At 42.7% G+C, this 26,025-nt stretch overlaps 1 protein-coding gene across 4 annotated transcripts in view; it reads right to left on the reverse strand.

Annotated features, from left to right (window-relative positions):
- The window catches only part of scube3 (signal peptide, CUB domain, EGF-like 3), a 259,149-nt gene that overhangs the window by 208,334 nt on the left and 24,790 nt on the right, over positions 1–26,025 (reverse strand). For all 4 annotated transcript variants that reach the window (XM_084069065.1, XM_084069064.1, XM_084069063.1 and 1 more), the window contains exons 2-3: positions 11,791–11,913; positions 146–271 (exon numbers count right to left, since the gene is read on the reverse strand). In XM_084069065.1, the coding sequence (XP_083925191.1) occupies positions 146–271; positions 11,791–11,913 (249 nt within the window). The remainder of the gene's footprint in view (positions 1–145; positions 272–11,790; positions 11,914–26,025) is intronic.

A 26,025-nucleotide genomic window follows, 5' to 3' on the forward strand; every position in this document is an offset into this window, starting at 1 on the left:
ATAAAGGGCTTAAGTGGATAATAGGACAAGCTTGGCTGCTTGTTTGAAATAAAACCCTGTTGTCATTTTCACCCCCACCCAACCGCTGTACACACACACACACACACACACACACACACACACACACACACACACACACACTTACCTAAGCAGTTGTGCCCATCGTGTGCCAGTCGGAAGCCATCATAGCACGTGCACCTGTAGTTTCCCGGGATGTTTATGCATTCGTGGACGCATCCACCGTTGTATTCTGTGGCACATTCATCTAAATCTGGAGAGAGAACACACACACAATGTGTTCAGAGATAACACACTGCAGTTCAGAGAGAACACACACACAACATGTTCAGAGATAACGCACTGTAGTTCAGAGAGAACACACACAATATTTTCAGAGATAACACACTGCAGTTCAGAGAGAACACACACAATATGTTCAGAGATAACACACTGCAGTTCAGAGAGAACACACACAATATGTTCAGAGATAGCTGTAGACATGTTTGATTGATTGACATCTTTGCATCATATAATTGTACATATCTGTCAAAAAATATACAAAGTGTGTGGGTGTGTGTGTGTGTGTGTGTGTGTGTGTGTGTGTGTGTGTGTGTGTGTGTGTGTGTGTGTGTGTGTGTGTGTGTGTGTGTGTGTGTGTACCTAAGTCAAGAGCTAAGGTATTGGCAAAATGCTGTTCAGTGTCTGTGATAATTGACAGTCGTCACATTATGGAGGAGGCGATGCTTCCTGTACCCGTGATATGTATCCTGAAATACTTGTTGTTGAGCTTTGCCAAGTTTGTGCATCTACTACTGTTTGTGTTCAACAATTTCTTGTTAAAATGTGAACGCAAATAAAGATGTTAAATGTGTGTGTGTGTGTGTGTGCGCTCGTGCCTGCATGCAGCTTATGACAACTGTATGAGATGGAGAAATTGCTAAACGCGACGCGCAGTGAGCTTGTAGATCGGCTATTTTCACTACTTCTTATGTTTTTTTAAATATTAAAATATATTTTTAATGTTATTACATTTTTTAATTAATAATTGTGAGGAAAAAATAAATTGAAAATGTTTTTACACATTTTTTTTAATAAGTAAAAAAAAGGGATATTTACTTGCGAGTTTCGCCCCCTAAAAATGGGTCCGCGACCCACAAATGGGTCCTGACCCACTGTTTGGCAACCAATAGACCCCTTAACAGACGACGTCACACTGATAAGAACCATTATGCGCGCAACCAGTATGCGCGCAATGAAACCCATTCTGTCAGGTCTCGCTAGGACGCGCCTCACTAGCCAACACACAAGAGGGGGTTGGGGTGTGCGCTGGTTGGGAATTGATTGCGTGAAACAATCACCTGTGCGTCCAGCCTCAACGTTAGTAAACAAATAATTGGCCTATGCCTTAACCCTAACCTCAAAACCACGCCCACCTGGGCGAAACACCTGGAAAAAGAGAGAGTCCGGAGCCAGTAGATAAAACAGCAGTGACAACACACAGAAATGTCTGTGAGGAGGAATCAATTGGCCTCTAAACTGAGGAGAAAAAAAGTGTGAAAAGCTACAACAACAACAGAAAAAGAATAATGGCCTGTCGGACTAATGGCATCACACCCTCGGGACAAATATCTCACAGCCAGGAAAAGATGATTTCTCTGCGATTATTAACCCATTGAGACCTGAAGCCGATTCTACATGTCTCCTAAATCTCAACAGTTTTCTGAAAAGCGTATGTTTCTATATCAGTGGTGCTCAATCTTTTTCATGTCAAGGACCCCCGAAATGATATGTATTTGGCCGCGGACCCCCATCAAAATATTTTGTTCCAGGGACCCCCCAGAAGCAAAGATTGGAGTTAAAAATGTTCGCTTTAAAAATATATATATTCAAAGATTTGCACACATTTTCACAAATTTTCAGAAATAGCAGATCTACAAGCTCGAGCTTGTATATCTGCTATTTTTGAATAGCCCAAAGTGTAAAACAATGCTTTTTAGCTAAAATCTAAAAATGACACAGTTCCAGGTCTTAATGGGTTAATTCCTCAAAATGACATACACTTGTTATCATTGACCATTTTGAAAAATACTAGAGAATTGAGCTCCTTGGCCCAGTGTGCACGATAAATCACTGCTGTTGGGTAGAAACCTTGCATGTCCAAAAAAACATTTTAAAATTGTGAAAATAGACGATCTACAAGGCCACAACACATTGCGAGCTTGTAGATCTGCTATTCACACTACTTTTGTTAAGTAGGGCATTCATTTACAAAAAAAAGCATAGAACATGAAATTATGGAGATACGAAGTTTCTGACCGACAGCAAAGGAATATGACACTGATCGCCCTCGTAGCAGTGGTGTAAAGTAACTAAGTACATTTACTCAAGTACTGTACTAAAGTACAGTTCTGAGGTATTTTTACTTTACTGGAGTATTTCCAATTTGCAGTACTTTTACTTCTACTCCACTACATCTCAGAAGCAAATATTATACTTTTACTCCACTACAATCATTTGAAAACTTTAGTTACTAGCAGGGACGCAGAGGGCATTTTAGAACTGAAGGGGACGCATGCACGCGCACGTGCATGTCTTCTGTGCGTGTGCTGCGTGCGCGCAAAAAATATTATTATTATTATTTATTTTTTTGCTATTTTGTAATTTAGTTTTCAAATAGCTTGTCTTCTGCAGTTTTAAACACCTACGACAGTTCTACCAGTAGAGAGCAGCAAATCGACACATTGATTACCTCGCTGACTCGCTCGCCCCCTCCCAAACAGGCCGACGTCACATCCGGTCATAAACCGGATGTGACGTTTTCGACAATCTGTGATCGGGCTAAAATACGATGAAATACACGACTACGATGACTGATCGTCACCCAGACCAAAGAGAGTAGCAGTAGACCTCTCCGTTCGTTTTGTATACCGTGTGAAAAAACGTGACTCTCCCTATTCTGGCCGAAAATGACCGCGGGAAAAAAATGAGAACCGGAAACGGAATTTGCGTCATGAAACCGGGACCCAGTGAGTCTGAAGGAATCAGAAAGTGAAAGTGATCATGAAAAATAAACAGAACAGCGCGACCACAGTAAAAAGTAAAAACTCGGGATTTCTCGTTCTGGCAGCGAGGGTATTCGGGAAAAACTCGGATATCTTGGGGCGTGGCACTGAGAGAGTTAATGTATTCCGGTTAATTCAGTACAAAAGATGTACTCCATGAAGTGTAGATGTCGGAGGTTTTTTCTTTTGGGGGGGATGCCTGAGTCCCTGATAACTGAGTATGTTCAACCCCCCCCCCCTCCTGCGATCCTGTTTACTAACTACTTACTAGTTACTTACTTACTAGCCTACTTAGTTACTAGTTACAAAAGATACATTAACCACTTCAGCCCTATATATATATTCGGCCATTTGAAAATAGACGACCTACAAGCTCACAATGCGTCGCGATGCGAGGCATTTCCACCACTGCCTCGTAGTATGTGAGATTCTCTGCAGACAGACAGACAGACAGACAGACAGACAGACAGACAGACAGACAGACAGACGAGAATGCATGATATCTTGTGGCGGGGGATAATTAGCTCACCCCGGGCAATTTTAGAATTAGAGAATGGCAGATCAAGAATGAAATGCTGTCTGTTTATTCTCAGAGAGCATGGATCTTCCAGGTCGATGGCAGAGAGCAAATACATGGTGTTTATTTGGTTCACCTGCTTCTAACAGACGTGTAACTGTAGAATGGCTCGTCCATCTTCATTACACTTATATATTCACAACAGTAGCAAAAATACGTGAGGTCTAAATATGACAGAGAGACATGGAGACAGAGAGAGAGACAGAGAGAGCATGCTGGTATGAAGATTGAGGAGCTGTTAGGGGGATCAATGTATTAACCCATTCAATTCGGGAAAGTCGTTTTTAGATTTCTTTGGCTTTTCAAAAAAATAGCTGATCTAAAAGCTCATAGCACGGCACAAAGTGCTGCCCTATGAGCTTGCAGTAGATCTGCTATTTTTGAAAAATCGTGAACATTTGTGCAAATCTTTGATGATTTTCATGATTTAAAAAAATAATAATAGCTGATCTTTTTTAATAGCCAAAGGAAAAAAGAAAAAAAAACACAAATCCGTTCCTGCTCACAACGCCACCAACTGAGGCCATTTATGTCCTGACCCATGAAGACCTCCCTCTCTCCTATAGACTGGACCTTCTGTTCTGACACTGTTGAACCGCTTGAACGCGATAAAGATGCTTTATTCTCCTTCTCCTCAACATTAGTGGTAGGGGTGTGCCGATACACTCATTTCACGAAACGATACGATACGATATTGGGCTCACACAACTTCGATACGATTTCGATACGATACGCACTTTTTTATTATGAAAATATATGGGGAGAAAAAAAGCAGATGTGCAAAACAAATAATTCTGTTTTTGCATTATTCAGACATGCAAACTTGTAGCTTTTCAGCTACAATAGCCGTTTTGAATCCAAACAGGGCAATAGTGTGACACCTGACCCGAAAAAAAAAACAACACACATCACCTCGGGGCTGTTTGCATGCCTGATTATTATTATCGTAAAAAAAACTGTTTTCAAAACGTTAATTTTTTTTCCCAAAACGATACATATCGTCACAAAAACGTATCGCGATATATCGCGGGATGATATATCGGCACACCCCTAATTAGTGGCATTCTTCAGATTCTTCCACATTATGCCTTTTACCTACATTCACTGTCACTTATGCCGTTAAGACCTCAGGCCCATTCTACATAATGTCTTCTAAATCCTAATAGTTTAAATTTTTAGTATTTGGCTGCGGACTCCATCTAAAGACATTTTGTTCTAGGCCCCCCCCCCCCCCCCCCTCCCTCTAGGACAGTTTTTAAGTTGCTTGATTCATTATTTAGAAATTTGATATTCATTTTATCAGACACGCCCCCTTCCTATACAAACCCATTATAACTTCAAACACCATTTTTTAGCACGGGGGGCTCACAAAAGCCTGAGTAGACGATACAATGACCGAAAGTTCTTTGGAAAGTGAAATATCCCTTTAACTCAAATCTTTGCTTCTGGAGGGCACAGCATATTTTTTGAGGTAGAGGGTCCGCAGCCAAATACATATCCAATTTGGGGGTCCTTGACTTTTTGAGAAGAAGTTTGAGAACCACTGGTCCAAGGACTCTGCAAAAAAAACTGCCACGAGCATCGGACCCAGGCAGGAGGAATGTGTCATCGGTCAGGACTCGGCTGGCTGATCTCCCATCAGCACTTCACACTAACCCGTGTGGGCCCCGCATGTGCCTTATTCCTTTTAGCTCGGGACGTAATGGGTGTTGACAGCAGAGGGACGCTTACAGCGCCGACACAACACTCTCCCTCTCCCCATGCCTGATGCCTGACCCTCTTAGCACGGCGGATTCACAGCCTCTCCCTCCCCATGCCTGATGCCTGACCCTCTTAGCACGGCGGATTCACAGCCTCTCCCTCCCCATGCCTGATGCCTGACCCTCTTAGCACGGCGGATTCACACGCCGCGGCTGTCCCCACATCCCATCACAGCATTATCGCTGTTGTTGTCAAGGCAGAAACCGCTTATCTCCATATTTTAACTTTTTGTGTGTTTTTTTTCCCCCGTAAAATAACCCATTCAATCCTGGAACGCATTTTTTTTTAGCCATAACCATTATTTTATACTTTGGGCTATTCAAAAATAGCAGATCTACAAGCTCATAGCGCGGCACCGAGTGCCGCGCTATGAGCTTGTAGATCTGCTATTTTTGAAAAGTCGAAAGTTGAAAATGTGTGCAAATCTATGAATATATATGTATATATTTTTTTATATATATATAAGGGAACATTTTTGACTCAAATCTTTGCTTCTGGGGGGGTCCCTGGAACAACATATTTTGAGATGGGGGTCCACGGCCAAATACATATAATTGTGTGTGTGGTCATTGACATGAAAAAGTTTGAGTATCACTGATATTACAGCGACATACGTTTTTTTTTTCCGGAAAACTGTTAGGATTTAGAAGACATTTGTAGACGAATTCCCGGATTGAAACGGGTTAACGGCCTACTTCATCATCCTACAGCGTCACGCAAAAGCATCAAAAGTAGCAGATCTGCAAGCTGCTATTTTTACAAATTTGAATCAAAGTAACAGTTTTGGACATACAAGGTTTCCTCCCCGACAGAGACGATATAAACAACTCAGACCATGAAGGACGTCCGTCAACGGTCGTCACGCAACGTGAAGAACATCCGCCACGACATCATGACCGAAGCTATTCCGTTCACTTATGATTCACTCCATGTTAGTCAACCTGTTCAAACTTAAATCCTCCTGTACTTAGTGAACCTGCTCTGTCCTTGGTCCGCTCTTTTTCTCCCCTCTGCTCATCTCCTGCCAAAAAAATTGCAGATGTACAAGCGTGCGTCGCGTTGCACGTTGCGACGCGTTGTTGCGAGCTTGTAGATCGGCAATGTTTTGGCAAAGGTTCTTCTAAGAACGTTGTGGTTCTCAAAGTGGGTTCCGGGGATCCCGCAGGGCGAGGGTCCTTTCTTTGGGGTGGTTCCAGGGGGTCCCCAGCTAAAGTAGCTAACATAGCATCACAATCATTTTAACCACTGTATCGATCTTCTCTCCTGGGGGTCCCTGGCACAAAACATTTTCAGATGGATCCTCGGCCAAATACATGTGTCTGTCTGTCTGTCTGTCTGTCTGTCTGTCTGTCTGTCTGTCTGAATGTACGCTGCCAGCTGGCCACAGAATGACCTCCACTAAATGTTTATTTTTCAACGTATGTTTCATGACCTCTAGAAATATTAGACTTTCATTTTAGAATGGAAGTCAACAGGGGCCGTGATCACACTTAAAGGACGACTTCACCACTTTTCAACATATCTTCATATAATAGGTCCTCACTAATGCTCATGATAAAATGATACAATTTTTTCCTACTTGGTCTGTGTCTCATAGGAGGGCTGTGGACAGTCCAGAAACCCGTCTACCAGTGACATCATCGTTAGGCAGGATTTTTTCTCCCCAAAAAAATTACAATTTATTTATTCAGATTTTTATTAAGGCGAGAACAATGGGATCTATTATTGCATTGCAACTTTCCAGGAATACAAAGCCTGCAGTTTCTATTAGCTTGGATTCCCCATCGATGATGTCACTGGTAGACGGGTTTCTGAACTGTCTACAGCCCTCCTCTGAGACACAGACTGATTAGAAAAATGTTTTACCATTTTATCATGAGCATTAGTGAGGACCTATTATATGAAGATAGGTTGAAAAGTGGTGAAGTCGTCCTTTAAACCTAAGATCAGATAAGACCCTTTATTGATCCCACGGGGGTCGCCAAAGACAGCACAACACAGGCACACATGACAGAACAAGATACAGATTACTGTAGAAAGATACAGTATGATGGAAAGACATCACTGTCACAGCAAGGTGGCAATTCTCTTTTTTGATATAAAATATACAATATAAATAAGATGTGCAACAATGTAGTCGTGACCCAAAAGAGAAATTTGATGTCTTCCCAGGACCTAAACTAGAGAAAATAGCCGATCTACAAGCTTACAGCTCACGACACGTCGCAATGTGAGCTTGTAGATATGTTACTGTTATGTTCACTACTTAAAAAAAAATAAATCATGTATTTTTAATGGAATTTAAAAAATATATATATATATATTAAAAAAAGGGATATTTACTTGCGAGTCGCGACCCATAAAAATGGGTCCACGACCCCCAAATGGGTCCCGACCCACTGTTTGGGAACAACCGCATAGTGCAAGACAAAGGACAATACAAGACAATACACAGTTAGCAGGTCAGATACCGTCAATACTGTATTGAACTGTTGTTTTCCGAGCAATTAAGTCTATTGAACGAGCCCGGCTACCATTGTGCACCCTCGTTAAAGTGTACATCTTCATGGCTAGCTGCACAAAGGACTGTCTAAGTCTACTGGTTGACCCGCGGGGATGATGAATCTATCAATGAACCTTCCCACATTCTGTCCACAAGTGAAGGGGGTTGGAGTGGTTGTCCATGGTAGCGTCCAGCTTCCTCGCTATACGCTTCATATCATCTCATCTCTGTCGGGTGGAAACCTCATATGTTTTCACCCAGTGCCAATTGCCTAAGCTGTAATCCTGGGCACTACTCTCCCTCTGCCAGCCTGGGGAGAGCTTCCGAACTGAGCTCATGCCTCCTTCGACGCATGAGGAGTGAGCAGGCCGCTTCTTATCACCTGACAGGGGGGAGTTTCCCCCGGTAGGACGTAGCGCGTGGACGGAACACGTTATTCCAACCAGTTCCTTTCCCCTCCATCAGGCAGTATAGAGACCAGGATTACTGCATGTTTTTTTAAGGGTACCTACCCTAGGAGACAAAGGGAGAACATGCAAACTCCACACCAATGATACTCTATGTCATAGATACTGTACATCATATATGACTGATGTCTCATGAACTCCCAGATCCACATAGGAGCCATGATGACTTTCCCATGCGGATCCTGACATTCTTTTTTACTTTTGTCTTCAAACCATAAACTAAACTAAACTAAAAAAAGAAGTCGTAATTTTACTCCCGAGGCCAAATGTAATAGAATTATCTCTTCAGAACACAGTGTTTTATAAACAAGACAAATTAAATCCAGCGAGCAATAAAAAATGTCCTTACAGTAAATTCTAGTCGGACCTCTGAACCCCAGCAGTGATCTGTCAAGGCTAAACAAATAGGAATCCAGTGCAACCTAAATAACACAAATAAACCATGTTCTATTTTGGGCATTTTCGAGCCAATCTACGGACCAATCTACACGCTATCAACGCATCGCGATGCGACACTTTGTGAGCTTATAGATCTGCATTTAAAAACAAAAATAGGACTGTTAAGTAATCGGAAGAAAATCACTGACAGTTTACTAAACCGTAGGTTCTCAAAGTGGGGTCCAGGGACCCCCAGGGGTCCTTGAGGGGGTTCCAGGGGGTCCCCAGCAAAACGAGTTAACCATCTCAACGCTATTGGCTATTTGGACATAGCCGATCTACAAGCTCACCACACGTGACGCGTTGTAAGTTTGTAGATCTGCTATTAAATACATTTTTAAAAAAGTGTTTGAACAATGTTGAATATTTTTGAAACATACTAACAACCAAAACCTAGTATGGGGCGGTCCCTGGCCCAAAATCTATTCAGATGGGGGGGGGACTGTGGGCAAATACTTATTCATTATTTCACGATGTCAAATGAAATAACTTTTTGGTTTGACATGAAGTCAGTTTGAGAAGCACTGCGCTGAACCCTATTAAGTTAAACTCAATATAAACTTCATTAAGTTTGTTTGCTTTCCGTTCAGATCAGCGCCGAGCAGCAGTCAGAGAGAAGCTGAGCTGACATCAACGAGCCAAACGCCGACATATTTTACAATGGATTTAACCCATTAAGGCCCGGGAACACATTTTTTTTAGATTTGAGCAATAACCATCGTTTTATACTTTGGGCTATTCAAAAATAGCAGATCTACAAGCTTGCAGCGCGGCACCGAGTGCCGCGCTGCAAGGTTGTAGATCTGCTATTTTTTGAAAAATCCTGAAAATATTTGTGAAAATCTTTGAATATATATATTTTTAAAGCAAACATTTTTAACTCCAATCTTTGCTTCATGGGGGTCCCTGGAACTAAATATTTTGAGATGGGGTCCGCGGCCAAATACATATTATTTTGGGGGTCCTTGACATGAAAAGGTGTGAGAACCACTGATATAGAAACATAGTTTTTTTTTTCGAAAAACTGTTAGGATTTAGAAGACATTTGTAGAATCCTCCAGACGCAAAGATTTGAGTTACAAATGTTTGCTTTAAAAATAATAGAATAAATATATATTCAAAGATTTGCAAACAAAAAATTAAAAAAAAGATCTACAAGCTTGTAGCACGGTACTCGGTGCCGCGCTACGAGCTTGTAGATCTGCTATTTTGCAATAGCCCAAAGAAATCTAAAAATGACACAGACGCGTTCCCGGTCTAAATGGGTTAATAAACCCCCCCACCGCCCCAAAAAAAAAAACTTTTATAACCTACGGGCTCGAGGCCATGAAAAACACACAGTCAAGTAAATTAAAGAATAATAATAGCCAGGGAAAAAGAAATGACACTGGTGTAAAATATGGTTTTGCAATAATACCATTAAAAAAAAAAAAGAAGAAGAAAAAAAAAGAAATTTGCGGGGACGTAATGATCCTGAGGCTTTCAGTATACATGAGAAAAGGAATAAAAGAAGAGAAGGAGTTTGACAGGAGAGACAGGGAGCCCTGGGCTGTGGAAATATCCCCGGATTGTTTGGCAAGCGCCTCCTGTTTCATCTGATCTGCCATCTTCATTCTCCTCCGTAACATGTGTAGGAAATTTACTGCATCATTTCATCTGATCCTAAAGGAACCCGTCTGCACCTGGCTCCCCCCTACTCCCCTCCTTCCCCCTCCTTTCTCTGTACCCTAAGCTCTCCTCTCCTCTCCTCTGGGTCAATGTCACTGACCAGGGGGGGTTTTCAGCTTTTAATTGATGAGTCAAAATGGTAAAAGTCCTTCCTGTTCTAACACAGGCATGTATTCTATACCAGTGGTTCTCAAACGTTTTCATGTCAATGACCCCCTAATTGACACTTATTACCCCGCGGACCCCCCATTTGAAAAGATATGCCAGGGACCCCAATAAGAGAAGGTTTTTACGGCTCTCTAGCAGTGATTCTCAACCATTTTAATTTCAAGGACCCCCAGTTTGACATGCATTAGGCTACGGACCCCCATTTAATGGCATTTATACCTCTGGGACCCCAATTCACATCGTAAAACCAATGTTAATTTAACTCTGAGAGCGTACAAATGGAACCAAATGGACCCGTTAGGGTCCATTTGGTTCCATTTGTACGCTCTCAGAGTTACAGACCCGTAAGGGTCCATTTGGTTCCTGTCCATCATTTAGCTGGGGACCCCCTGGAACCCCCTCAAGTACCCCTGGGGGTCCCCGGACCCCACTTTGAGAACCAATGTTCTATACTATAACACCAAATCTGTGTGTGTGTGTCACTCTGTGGCCGGTGTAGCTCGGTCTCAAACGTGCCGTGTGCGCCTCATTCGACCCAGAGGTGTGCCGTGCCGAATGGCAATTTCCGACGGACCAACGGTTTCAGAGAAACCAAAAAAAAAACACGAGTATCTGTATCTGTCTGACTGCGAGGGGGTCCGAGGGGGACGCACACCTTCTGCGTGTGTTCGGGAGATCGTACGCATCGGTTTCCCTGATTGGCCGACCCAAGCCTTCAACAGATCGGTCGGAGCGTCACGTCACGTTTGTGCCGCTTAGCCAAGTAAGTCGCCGATTGGCCAATCCAACAGGTTCGGCTTAACCGATTGGCCCTGATGACCATGTGTTCCCCACTTGCATCGTTCACGACATTCATGGCCCTGAGTAGGTCGGTCGGTGTAGTATGAATAATAAAGCTAACATACATTCAGATTTCTGGGGAGTTTAATGCACATCAAACAATCGTGCTGTTTTTCAGGTTGTTTTTGCTCATCTCAATTCATCGGCCTCAACGGCCCAATCTGATCACATCACCTGGCAGATCAAAAAGAGGTCGTTTGCCCAGTCCTGGTGTAAAGGGGGGGGCGACAAATCATGGACCCCTGGGGGACCTCTATCCATCAACAAAGCATAGGGTTGAAGTTGTTTTAAATGAACGTTTTTTACCTTCACAGTGCTTGCCGTCTCCTTTGTAGCCTGACTTGCAGATACATTTGTAAGACTTGAGGGTGTTCTGGCAGATGGCGTCGATGCTGCAGTTGTCCAGAGCCTCGGCGCACTCATCCACATCTAGGAGGAAGAAGAAGAAGAAGAAGAAGAAATGCTTTAGAAAACAGTGACTTGGTGAAGTAGAGAGACAGACAGCTGATGGCAGCAGCATCCAGGACAGTAATGTAGCCCTACAGACAACTATGTTCAGTCTGCAGTGTACAGTTACAGCACCAGCTCCCAAGACACACACCACACACAGTTAAAGACCAGCTGAAATGAAAAAAAGATGGTTTTCTAATTTTTCAGGCCAAGGACCCCTTAGCTAACCTGACTCCACCAGATGGAAGAAGCTTGCTTCACAACCTACTTCCACCGGTATCTCGGTAGCCTAACCGCTAAGGGCGGTCCCTTTTTTCAAGCTACTTGGCAGGTGATTGGATGGGACCGTCTGGGCGTGCTAACTCCAACCAATCATATTGACGTGTCTACATGACGCATTGTAGCAGTTCTTTTGTATAGCTTTCAACCATGATGAATAGTGAAAGAACTACAAAGCAACAGGCGCTTCTCGATGGCGTCACACCCGGACTCGCCAAGATCCCGTCTATAGCTGCTGCTGATTGGTTCGACTGGGCGCGGGTCGGTGTAAACTCCAATCTCTGAGCGATCCCAGATGGAGGCTGTATTGTGAACTTGTGAACTCAATACCGCCCCATCTGGTGAAGTCAGGTTACCCCTTAACTAGCCTGCCCCAGCACGTCTGATATCTGGTCTAGAGGGGTGGATTCAAAATCTCCGGAGAAAACATCCATGGGCTCCTATTGGTTCACCGATCTGTGCGCCCACCCCCGCTCCGCGCCCCTCCCACATTGTGCAGCATTGAGAGCCCTGACGTCACAACATTTGGAGCGACGGCCACTGCACTCTGGTTGGTTGGGGAAATGAAAGGTTGACTCCCACTTCCTATGCCAAAAATGTCAAGGCTTTCTTTTTGAGCAAAACGCGAAGGAACATAAAAGCCTGGAGATTGAGGCTACCCCTTAACTGAGACAGAGATGAAACAGGGACCACGACTACATATTAGATAAAATCATAGATAAATGGTGCATTTATACAGCACTTTTATCCAAAGTGCTTTACATAGATTGTGCATTACATTCACCCATTCACACTCATACACCGATGGTGGAGGAAACCATGCAGGGCACCAACCTGCTCATCGGGAGCAATTAGGGGTGCAGTGTCTTGCTCAAGGACACTTCCACACTAATCTGAGTTCCCAGAAGTTTTCGCCAGCTCTCGCATACAAACGGGAGGGGCGAGGAACTTCTGGGCCAAAACCCCTGTATTTGTGGACGGGATGTAACTTACGCTCAGAATCTGAGCGGACACGCCTCTTACCAGTCTGAGAGCTGTGCAACTCGTCTAAACAGTCCGACGAGAGGCACACAGCAGTACAAAACAATGGCGGGCTTCCCGTCGCTCCTATTTACATGCAACACCCACTGCATGTGGATCCCGCCCCCTTTTCTTCAATGGCTGTTGATTTGAATCAAAACGCAGTGGCCGCGCCCCTGCTGTCCAGGCTCTGAGGCGACATCTCCCAGACTACTTCAACACTAACTCTTCTGGGGGAGCCCTAGCCTGGTAAACCCTCCCTCCGGAAATCTCATTTCCATTTGATTTCAGGAAGGAGTCTGGCCTGAACCGCCTTTCTGCAATAATCGCTGTGGGCTGGAGTTGGGCGGGAGTAATACCGTTGACTGACAACCCCTTTAACCAATGATCGTTTTTCCCCTTCAGCCAATCAGCAGTTCATTTTGACGAGCTCCAGACTATGTGACGCAACGGGACTTTTGGGACGGCCATGCCGAAAATAGGTTGCCTTATTGGGATACATGCGTGTCACTCCCCGCCCCTGCCGGTTCTCTAAATTTATATTTTTAAATAGGCTCTGTCATGATTAATTGACCACATATATGAAGTTAAACAACTAAATTCTATCCAAACGATATGTTAATAGTAAATTCCGTGCCTCAAAAAAGAAGTTTGAGACCGTTTTAAGAACGAAACTAAGAAGTGACGGCACTCGGACAACAACAATGGCTGCCGTTCGTCTTTTGTCCGCGGCTCTCAGGCTGCACTCGGCTTCATTCGGGCTCACTCGAACTCGCCACCTGATTGGCCAACTGTCGCTGTCAATCACAGAACGATGTGCGACGACGCTGATAGGCTCGTCGGTTCGGAGAACAGAGCAATTATTGGAGAAAGGCGGTTCAGGCCAGACTCCTTCCTGAAATCAAATGGAAATGAGGGTTTACCAGGCTAGGGGAGCCCGGGATCGAACTGTAAACCTCACGGTTGCCATCCGACCACTCTACCGGCCACTCTACCCCTGAGCCACTGCCCCGCGTCCAGATTTCATAGATACCTTCATAGACTTAGTTTGACAGCACTATCATCAGTGTTGTGTAAATTCATGTTTTTGTTTACACATTATATTTGCTATTAATGTTGGATTCATGTTAACCCTTTCACCAAAGGCTCACCAAACAAATACATTTCAGACGTTTAACCACTTGAACCCTCAATACTAAGTAAACTTGACCTTTGGGCTCGGCACTTGGTCCGCTCTTTGTTCCAGCCAAATCTCTTTACCAAAAATAGCTGATCTACAAGTTCACAACGCGTCGCAACGTGACAGGTTGTGATTTTGTAGATCAGCTATTTTCAGCAAATAGGGACTCTAGGGTTCAGGGGGTTAATGTAAAAAAAAAAAAAAAGGTTCCTATCAGAAAAAGAAGTGAATCAGAAGTGTGAAAAGTCTTGTAAAAACGTCACTTTTCAGAAACGTGTACTTCAATAAGCTTTAGTTCCAAACCTTGTTGGATCTACGCAGCAGTGGTAGAAGTGCTACTCAGATATTTTACTTAAGTAAAAGTAGTACTCAAGTAAAATGTTACTTGAGTAAAAAGTATGAAAGTATTGCCATCAAAATATACTTAAAGTACCAAAAGTAAAAGTACAAACATGTTTGAAAATAGCAGATCTACAAGCTCACAACGCGCCACATCACAATGCATTGTGAGCTTGTAGATCTGCTATTTTCAAATAACCTAGGTATAAAATAGGGCTAAAGTGATTAATGTATGTTTTATAATATAATGATTTATATCTGCAAAGTTACTAGTAACTAAAGTTTTCAAATCATTGTAGTGGAGTAAAAGTATAATATTTGCCTCTGAGATGTAGTGGAGTAGAAGTAAAAGTATTGAAATTGGGAAATACTCCAGTAAAGTAAAGATTCCTCAAAAGTGTACTGAAGTACAGTACTTGAGTAAATGCACTTAGTTACTTTCCACCACTGCTACGGAGGTGACACTGCGCTGTAACTCATCTGATATTCCACTCAGTTTCATTCTCCACACATTAGTCAATCCAACGTTTCCCACACGCACTGGAGCATGACAAACAGATCTCTGGAAATCTCTTGAATGCTTCTAAGCCTAATTCTTCATGCCAACAATCTCTCACATCTGTGCAATAGATAGATGAATGTAGTAATACATTATAATCATTTTACCCCCGAGACCAAATGTAATAGAATTATCTCTAGTTGGGGGGCTGCACTATTGAAAACATGTTTACAGAGATTTATAAACAAAACAGGAATAAATTAAATCAAATCAAATCAACCAAGCAATAAAAAAGCAATCGCTTTTTTTCCCGGATCTACAAAGGAACTTCACGTCTCTTCTCACGATGTGCGGATGATTTCATTCTCTATTTCGTTCGCTGATGGTCATGTTCTTATTAACCCTTGCGTGCCTATTCTGAGCATGCCATAATAGGCAGGCGAACATTCGGCGAAAAATAGCAGATCTACAAGCCCACATAGATCTGTTCTTTTCAGCAAAGAGAACACGGCAGCACATATGGGCGGGGCCGCGTGCATTTTCAGAGCATGTTTATTTGAATGATCAATTCATCGATCGTGCTCCGGCCTGGAAGAGTGGAACCAATGTAGTATACTTGTATAATTTAAGTTTGTACAACTTCTCTAAAAACTATTAAATGCATCACATGACTATAGAGATAATGTGTACCGATTTGCGTGATGTAAAGAGTAATATCCCAAAATGTGTTTTGCAAAAATCGTTCTCCTGGTGGCGCTATTAAAGGCAGATGTGAAAAATGCAGGGCAAAGTTTTTTCCCTTGGCCTCTAGGGAGTGTGCATACAAAGTTTTACGCATATCGGTTCAGTTATAGGTAAAAACGTGAATCGGCCTGTTATAGCGCCACCATGAGGCTGATTTAGTGGGAATGTGTGTGCAAAAGATTTCACAGAAATCGCACGCTGTGTTCATTATGTGAAGCATTTTGTTCAAAACGGAGCACTCCTGCAAACTTTGGAAGCCATTTAACCAATCAGGATGGAATATGAACGATCTGAAAGACACGTTTCGTGTGCAACACCACTGTCAGTGTTGCATTGCTGAATTGGAGCGTGGTTGCACTCTATTTTAATGACGTGAGGCGCACGTCGCTTAACACCTATACAGGTCACACAATGGACAATTGATCTAGGCTTATTCCTATGTTAAAGACGGGTGCCGTGATTTTCAGTGATTTTTCCCCCCCCTAAAACATAATCATCAGGTATTATGGTTATACTAGGAGGAAGATTTTTTTTCAAAAAAAGTGTAGAGAAATTGTTAAAATTATGTTTTTATGTGGACACGCCTCCAGTTCATTAAGGGTGCGTTCGAAAATACAGCACTGAGCGCACTGGCCAATACAAACTAATAGGCGAGTGTGCTCCGGTGCGTAATTTCCGAACGCACCCTAAGTATACCTGGTTCTCACCTTAGCACCTCCTCCACCACCTTAGCACCACCCACCTGTCCTAGTCCCTCCTCCTCCTCATGCCCACACATGCTGTGTTATGATAATGAGGGGGAGGGTATATTTTTACTATGTCACTAAAGCGCTGTTTTTCTATTGGCACGTTTGACCCTCAAGGTTTCAGTCTCCAGGTAGAAACTCAAAATAGTCAGAGAAGACATAAAACACAATAAAAACACCACCAGGGGGCTTAATGAAGTTCTATCAACCTCATAGACACATGAAAAACAGAAAAGGTGCAAAACCATGGCACCACCTCTTTAATCCACCTGGTGTGAGTCGGGAGCCTTTGTAAACTTTGTTGAGGTGTGAATTTAAAGTCGTTTTAAATCTGTGCGTGTGCCTGCGCGTGCTCCTGTTCAAAAAGGTTGTTGCACGGCGTGTTAGGCCGTCCCACGAGCAATGCAACCCTGACCACTGTCCTCCCGGTGGGGGCTCCTCAATGGTAGGTGAGTCATTAGCAGGGGTGGAAAAAGTACTGAAATGTTTTACCTAAGTAAAAGTATCGATACTGCAATGTAGAAGTACTCTGTTACAAGTAAGAGTACATACTTCTACATTTACTTGAGTAAAAGTACAAAAGTATTGGTATAAAAATGTACTTAAAGTACTAAAAGTAAAAGTACTAAATGTTTGAAAATAGCAGATCTGCTATTTTCAAATAGCCTAGGTATAAAACAGGGCTGAAGTGGTTAATGTATGTTTTATAATGTAATGATTTATATCTGCAAAGTAACTAGTAACTAAAGCTTTCGAATAATTGTAGTGGAGTAAAAGTACGATATTTGCCTCTGAGCTGTAGCGGAGTAGAAGTAAGTATTGGAAATTGGAAATACTCAAGTACCTCAAAATTGTACTTAAGTACAGTACTTGAGTACATGTACTTAGATACTTTCCACCACTGGTCATTAGCATACAACAGCACAGTGACTATATATACAGTATACAGAAATGTGTGTGGAGCAATCAAATGGCTAAAATTGGGAGGAGGGGGGAAAGGGGGGAGGGGGGGGGGGCGTGATTTTATGTTTGACTGTTACGTAATGGTGAAAGTTGGCGACGGGTTCCAACGTCTCATTTGGTCAGCTGTTGCACTCTGCCCCCGGTCTCTCCGCTCCATTACACCAGAGTCAGTCACCAGAACGCAGTACAACCCCATCAAGCCATCCATCAAGGCTCCACAGAAAAAACAACACAATCACACACTTCATTACACACCGCGTTTGACCAGAGATATGACACTGATAAACTCACAACGAGCAACCGAGGAATTAAGAAATTTTTTTTTTTTGTTTAAATGCCGTTTCCCACCACAAATCATCATCGGCGTATAATTATGCATAATTGTGATTTACAACAACAATCATCAGGATTATGATTTTTAGCCGTGGTCCTGCGGCCCCTAGTGGGCGTACCATGTCATAAACACTAGTGAACAGCTGTGTAAAGAACACTGCACGTCGCCGTGTGCGTTTTTTTTCTTCTGGGAACGCTGGAGTCTTGTGGAATCTCTCAAGCTGTCATGTGTCATTTCTCTACCGTACTGTGATCGGAGAGTGCTCTTATGTCGTCCTTTATTGCAGTGGTTCTCACACTTTTTCATGTCAAGGACCCCCCAAATGTATATATATTTGGGCGCGGACCCCCCATATGAAAATTGCTTTGTTCCAGGGACCCCCGGAAGCAAAGATTTGAGTAAAAAAAAATCACTTAAAAAAAAAAATACATTATTCAAAGATTTGCACAGATTTTTCAAAAATAGCAGATCTACAAGCTCATAGCACGGCACTCGGTGCCGCGCTGAGCTTGTAGATCTGCTATTTTTGAATAGTCAAAAGTATAAAATATGGATAAAGGGGTTAAAATGATTGTGACGCCTTATTAACTAATTTTGCTGGGGACCCCCTGGAACCCCCCCCCCCCCCCCCAAGGACCCCCACTTTGAGAGAACCAATGCTTCACTGCATGCATGGTGTGGATATGGATTGTGTTGCCCACTTTTGATTTCATAAATAGGTATGTTTATTATTTGTGTTTATTCTTTATCTAATATCTTCAAAATAGCCGATCTATAAGCTCACAACGTGTAGCTATTTCACTTGTATATCAGCGCATATAACGCGGCACAGAGCGGTCCAGGCACCTATAAGGCTCAGTGTAGCCTGACAGCGTGTCGCGGGTTCGATCCCGACGCCCTGTGCTGCGTGTCACTCCCCATCTCTCTCTTCCCATTTCCTGTCAGCCTACTGTCCTATCAATAAAGGCATAAAAGCCCCCAAAAAAAAGAAAAAGAAAAAAAAAAGCCCTACCAACATTAACCGACATTAAAAGGTCTCGATTCCCAAGTTCTACTCTTACTATTCCACACTGACAACTGGCCTTAAAAACATGGCTGTCCTCAAGTTACAGCTGGACTACAGTTGGACTTTACAGCTTGCCCCCCTTTTTCTTCCCGTAAATATATATTTTGCTGCTATTGGTGATGGACTGAGATTTTGTATTGCACGTTATGGTGATGAATTCAGTACAATGGACCACAATGGAAACGAGCCCCCTGGGTTATCCTTTTGAAAAGTGAAAAAAGAACTTCTGCACGCCCAGATCAGTTTAACCCATTAAGACCTGGAACTGTGTCATTTTTAGATTTGAGCTAAAAAAGCATTTACACTTTGGGCTATTCAAAAATAGCAGATCTACAAGCTCATAGCGCGGCACCGAGTGCCGCGCTACGAGCTTGTAGATCTGCTATTTTTGAAAAATCGTGAAAATGTGTACAAATCTTGAATATATATATATTTTTAAGCGAACATTTTTAGCTCAAATCTTTGCTTCTGGGGGTCCCTGGAACAAAATATTTTGATGGGGGTCCGCGGCCAAATACATATCATTTTGGGGGTCCTTGACATGAAAAAGATTGAGCACCACTGATATAGAAACATACGTTTTTCAGAAAACTAGGAGACATGTAGAATCGGCTTCAGGTCTCAATGGGTTAAAAGCAGGTGCGTAGGCACCAAACTGACAGCAGTAGTAAAGGTATTTTAATGTAGAAGCAACGTTTCGGTCCTGTAGACCCACGACCGACCTGGGACTCAAAACTAGTGAAAATAGCAGATCTAAAGGCTCACAACGCCCCGTGCAGTGTTGTGAGCTTGTAGATCTTGTATTTGCACTTCTTCTCTTGTTGGAGTGTGAGGATATATTGTGTTTTGAGCTTCATGCAATACCTCTTGTCAACCGGTAGTGATCCTAACCTGACCACAGGATCTAAAGGTCTCGATAGAAGAACAGCGAGACAAATACAACCACCACAGCTGTGCTAGTTACGGTGTTGGGGGTAACGCCGTTACAATTAGCGCCGTTACTGTAACGGAATACGTTTTGGGGTAACAGAGTAGCCTAACGCGTTAGTTTAGCAATTAAGAGTACTTGGTTACTTAGTTAGGTTTTCAAATAAATAATCTGTTATTTGTAAGATGTCGCTGTTCATTTTGTTGGCACAGATAAAAAAAGAAAGCCCTGAGTCAAATGTCCTCCTTCTGGCAACACGGAATACATATCCCGAAGTGTGTGTGTGTGTGTGTGTGTGGCTGCGTGCATGTGCAGAAAAGCCATGTGCAGTGCAGCAGCCAGCTCATTCAAGCGAAATGGCAGAGAACGAGAGGTCAGCGTCAGCCTTCGCTAACTGGAAGTACAAGCATTATTTCGATTTTGACGATGAAACGTAAAAACACATTACTGTCAGCTGTAAGCTGTGTCCGGGTAACTGGTGCCATGTCTGCTTCGAAGGACTCTACATCCAATTTCAAACTCACTGCTCACTGTGAGCCAGGGACAAGGAAACCGGTTCCAATTCCCGGGTCTGAAGCAAAGGAGGACGCAAGCGAAGATTTTATCTTTGCAGATAAACACACAGTGCTTTCCACGACAGCAATGCCTTTGCTCTCCCTCCACATTCACAGGTGTGCGTCGCACACGCTCAATCTCATAGCCACTAGACATAGAGACGTGGCTGTTTTCAAACAGTGAAGCCTAAACCGTTTTTTTCCCCCCGTCTACACCAAATCTCTTCGCTAAATATAGCTCACAGTTGTAGATCTTGTTGAGCTTGGAGATCTGCTATTTTTGCCGAATGTCGTCGTCGTCGTCGTCCCCCACAATAGGCATCATGCTCGGGTTCCGATTTCAAGTCCTCCTTAACCCATTAAGACCTGGAACGCATCTGTGTCACTTTAGATTTCTTTGGCTATTCAAAAATAGCAGATCTACAAGCTCGTAGCGCGGCACTCGATCTGCTATTTTTGAAAAATCGTAAACTGTTATGATTTAGATTTTTTTTTAAGAATCGCCTTAGGTCTTAATGGGATAAACATCTGACTGAATAAGCAGCCGGACAAAACAACACAAAACCACTAATTATATAATGGGACTAAAAACAAAACAGATTCATCATTTTTATTTCTTTGTATTGTTGCGACAGAAGAACGTCTTGTGTGTTCTTGCTAAACGAATCCGAACCGACTGAATGCCTGCGTGAACAAAATGACAAACAAAAGCAACCGGCAACCACAGAAACACAAATACATCTAATCTATCATTCATACTACGCTGAGATACCGTTGTTTGATAAGTAAATAAGTCAATCCAAGCAGCTGTGTAATCAGTGAGCCTACCAGAAATGATGCATTAATGATCGAGCAGCAGGGATGGCTGCATGACTAACCTCCTCACAGAGAGCCAGATGTCACATCTATCTACGAGGCTGAACAACACATATATCCTTTACTGTCAGACATAGAAACCTCATATCTCCATATTTAACCCATTAAGACTGTCATGTTACATTTATTTGGCTATTATTTTTTTAATAGGGAAAATGTGTGCAAATGTTTGAGTATATATATTTTTTGAACATTTTTAACTTAAATATTTGCTTCTGGGGATTCCCTATTACAAACTATTTTGAGATGGGGGTCCGCGGCCAAATGCATATCATTTTTGGGGGTCCTTGACATGAAAACGTTTTAGAACCACTGATATGAAATATTTTGTTCCAGGGACCCCCCCCAGAAGCAAAGATTTGAGTCAAAAATGTTCCCTTTAAAAATATATATATATATTCAAATATTTTCACACATTTTCAAAATATTTCAAAAATAGCAGATATACAAGCTCATAGCGCGGCACCGAGTGCCGCGCTACGAGCTTGTATATATGCTATTTATGCATAGCCGAAAGTACAAAATAATGGTTATACCTATAAAATCTAAAATGACACAGATGCGTTCCGTGGATTGAATGAGTGAACAGTTTTATGCTCTTTTTTTCCCCCCTGTAAATGAATTGTCACGTACAAGAGTGTCACCAAAAGTAGCAAAACTATCGCTGTAAGTCGGCAATTTTGGGGCAGATGTCATATCTATCTAGTAGTAGACTGAACAAGACAGGAAACCTCCTATCTCCACATTTCAACAATTATTTTTCAGGATTTAAATAAAAAAAATAGAAAAAAATTACAGATCTAGAAGCTCAAAACGCGTCGCTTCGCGCCACGTTTCAAGCTTACGGATCTATTTTTGATGCTTTTGGGTGACGCTGTAGTATGATCAAGTAGGGCGTAAATTTACGGGGGGAAAAAAACACGAAAAGTTAAAATATGCCAGATGAAGCGTTTTTTGCCCGACAACAACGATATCAAACATATCAGACAAGTTTACATTTTCCCAAAAAGGAACATGCATGCATTTCATGACCAGAAGCATGGATGAAACATACAATAACCAGAGGGGGGGACGGGGGAGGGGGGTATCAAAAGCAGAGGGATGAATACAGCCCCCCCCACCCCCCCTAGTTACATACAGCAGTGGTTTTCAACCTTTTTCACGCTAAGGACCCCTAAGTTCATATACATTTGGCCCGCGGACCACCATCTGAAATGTTTTTGTGCCAGGGACCCCCCCAGAAGCAAAGATTTGAGTTGAAAATGTTCGCTTTAAATATATATTCAAAGATTTGCACACATTTTCAAGTTTTTATCAAAAAATAGCAGATCTACAAGCTCATAGCGCGGCACTCGGTGCCGCGCTATGAGCTTGTAGATCTGCTATTTTTGAATAGCCCAAAGCTAAGTGCTTAAAATGATTTGTGCCGGCAATGTTAACTCATTTCGCTCCCCCCCAAGGACCACTGGTGGTCCCCGGACCGCCGGTTGAGAACCACTGTCATTACAGGGTCGACGTTTAACCTCAGAGAACGATGTCAAAGAGACAGAGAGATGGATTGGGGTGGGACACCGTGGGACGTTTGAGGCAGCACGGGGTCAGGTTTGTCTCCCCTCCCCGCTCCCCCCCCCCCCCCCCCCCCCCCCCCCCACAAATCCCCACCTGATCCCAGTTAACCAGGCCAGGTGTTTGGGATTACCCTCCGGCACACACACACACACACACACGGGGGGGGGATGGCAAGGCTTAACAAGGTTTACATAGCTTCCAATATCCACCCTTATCACAAGTCTCTCTGCGAGGGCCTCTGACTGCTTGATCCCGCGGGAAATGGATCTGCCATCCTCTTAAGCCCGCGCGTTGCCAGATTTTTGCGAGGGAAATAAGCGACCGGGTCTATGACAACAAGCCCAAAAGAAGCCGACTAATAGGCCAGTGTTAATTTTGATAGCAAATTTGTATTAGGTCTTCGTCTTTTGAATAACAAACCGTTTAGTTTTAGTCCTATTTTAGTCATCTGAAATTGTTTAGTCTTATTCTAGTTTTAGTCGACTAAATATCAAAATCTTAGTCTTTTAGTCTTAGACTTAGTCAGCAAAATTAGCAGTGCTATAGGCCACATGAGCACTTTAAACCTATGCGTCGGCTTATTTGATAATAGCTCACAACTAGCTTGTATACCTGCTATTTTCATTTTTTTTTCATGTAAAATATTATGTGAAAGATTTGAAATATTTTCGGAAACATTTTAACAACACAAATCTGGTACGAGGCACAAAATGTTTTCAGATGCCGATACGCGGGAAAATTACATATTCATTTGGGGGGTTTTCCTTGACTTGAAAATGTTTGAGAACCACTGGTTTAAACAACATCAGCGAAGCAACTACCGATATTTACAATACTTTACAGAAAAATCTGAGTCGCTTATAATAAGCAGAAATGGCAACACTGACCTAAGCTCCTTTTCAGGACAACGCCACGTCTGAGGACAACTCAGGACGAGTCGCCCAAACCCTCTGATGACACATCCCCCCCAAAATAAATTCCCATGGTGCTGATATTTTTCAAAGTAAGGCATGTCTTTGCAAGGATGTGCGGTACTTGATATGGGTTTATAAACGGGCATGTCAAAATTAGGTGAACATTCGTCGCGTCTACAAGCTTGCAGATCAGCCATTTTCTCTGTCCAATTTAGGCATTTAGCGGACGCTATAAGAGAGCGACTTACAGTACGATAAGCAAGGTAAACACATGCATAGAATGCAGAGAGACTGCATTATTGTCTCAGTAAACTATAGGATCACTGGTACACCAAGAACCTAGCATCAGTCTAAAACAATATACTATCACAATATAATCTGTACAATGAAACTATAGGGTACCAGGTAGACAGTGAACCTAAATTGCATTCTTAAGATTGTGGTCAAGATGAAAGGAAAGCAAACAAGCCTAAGTAACATGAGAGCGAATGATCTAGATGTGTCTGCATGGTAGGCAACCACAATCTTGACAGTTATTTGACATACAACTAAGTAAATAGCCAGGTTTGAGTGCTTAAAGGGATAGTTCACCCCCAAAATTACTTTTTATCTATCAATTAGTCACCCCATGGAGACTTGAATTCATGGATTTTTTTAGTTTTTGACGCATTCCTAAGCCAATAATTTCATTTGAATAATTTGACGACAGCGGTTCCGGTAGGAGACACATAGAGTCTCCTTTGAATCTCCTACCGGAACCGCTGCCGGTCATCAAATTATTGGCTTAGGAATGCGGGGGAAAAAACAAAAAAATATCCATGAATTCAAGTCTCCATGGGATGACTAATCGATAGGAAAAAAAGTCATTTTGGGGGTGAACTATTCCTTTAATATTCAAAACCAAGCAGTATTTTAATCCAACCACAACTATACTTCTAGAGAGGACATCCTTAAAATGACACCAAACTAAAAAAAAAATCTTTTAAGACCTGGAACGCATCTGTGTCACTTTTTGATTTGAGCTAAAAGGCATTATTTTACACTTTGGCTATTCAAAAATCGCAGATATACAAGCTCATAGCGCGGCACCGAGTGCCGCGCTATGAGCTTGCAGATCTGCTATTTTTGAAAAAAAAAGTGAAAATGTGCGCAAATCCTTGAATATATTATTGTTTTAAAGCGAACATTTTTAACTCAAATCTTTGCTTCTGGGGGGTCCCTGGAACAACATATTTTGAGATGGGGGTCCGTGGCCAAATACATATCATTTTGGGGGTCCTTGACATGAAAAAGATTGAGCCACCACTGATATAGAAAACTGTTGGGATTTAGAAGACATTTTGCAGAATCAGCTGCAGGTCTTCATGGGTTTAAACGGTAAAACTCTTAGCACAGTACCCCCCCCCCCCCCCCCCCAGGTCCAGCATGGCACCTATATAGTAAGTAAGAGCTGCAGCATGTAGGTCTTTTGTGTGGCAGAGCCACGACCTCGCTCTCTCTCTGGCGAAGAAGTTTCCTATGAAAGCAATTTAAAAAGCATTGCGAGATGCTCCCAGGCTCCATATTGATTTATATTATGTGAGAACAATGACAATTCTCTAAGGGGTGGAGGGAGCAACCAGGGTCCCTCTCTCTTCTCCTCCTCCTTCTCTCTCTCTCTCTCTCTTCTCTCTCTCTCTCTCTCTCTCTGATTGTCTTCAGCGGATAACATGGGGGGGCGGGGGGAACAGCCGAGGCCAGGAAGTGTTTTTCAATAGCAGAGGAATTAAGCATAACACAATATCTATCTTATTGTCAGCTCTCCCCCCCGTTTCAGAGCCTCGACGGTAATTAATATTCATTAAAAGAGAAACTAAAAAAAAGGAATTCTCTCTTTTTCCTCGTTTTTATTAATGCTACACCCCATCCCAGGGCATCAATTCAACCGCAGATCATTAGCTTGGGACCGCGTTCACTTCATCTTCACTGGCGGTGTCGCTTTTTTTTTGCGTAGGCTCGAGTTCTTTGTAGAAATAATGCTCAAGCTTTAAGATTTATTACTCAGCTGTTCGACGGTTTGTCATGTGGCGCGAAAACAGCT

The sequence above is a fragment of the Gymnoscopelus microlampas genome (genome assembly GCF_963454915.1).
Source record: "Gymnoscopelus microlampas genome assembly, chromosome: 10".
Lineage (NCBI taxonomy): Eukaryota > Metazoa > Chordata > Actinopteri > Myctophiformes > Myctophidae > Gymnoscopelus > Gymnoscopelus microlampas.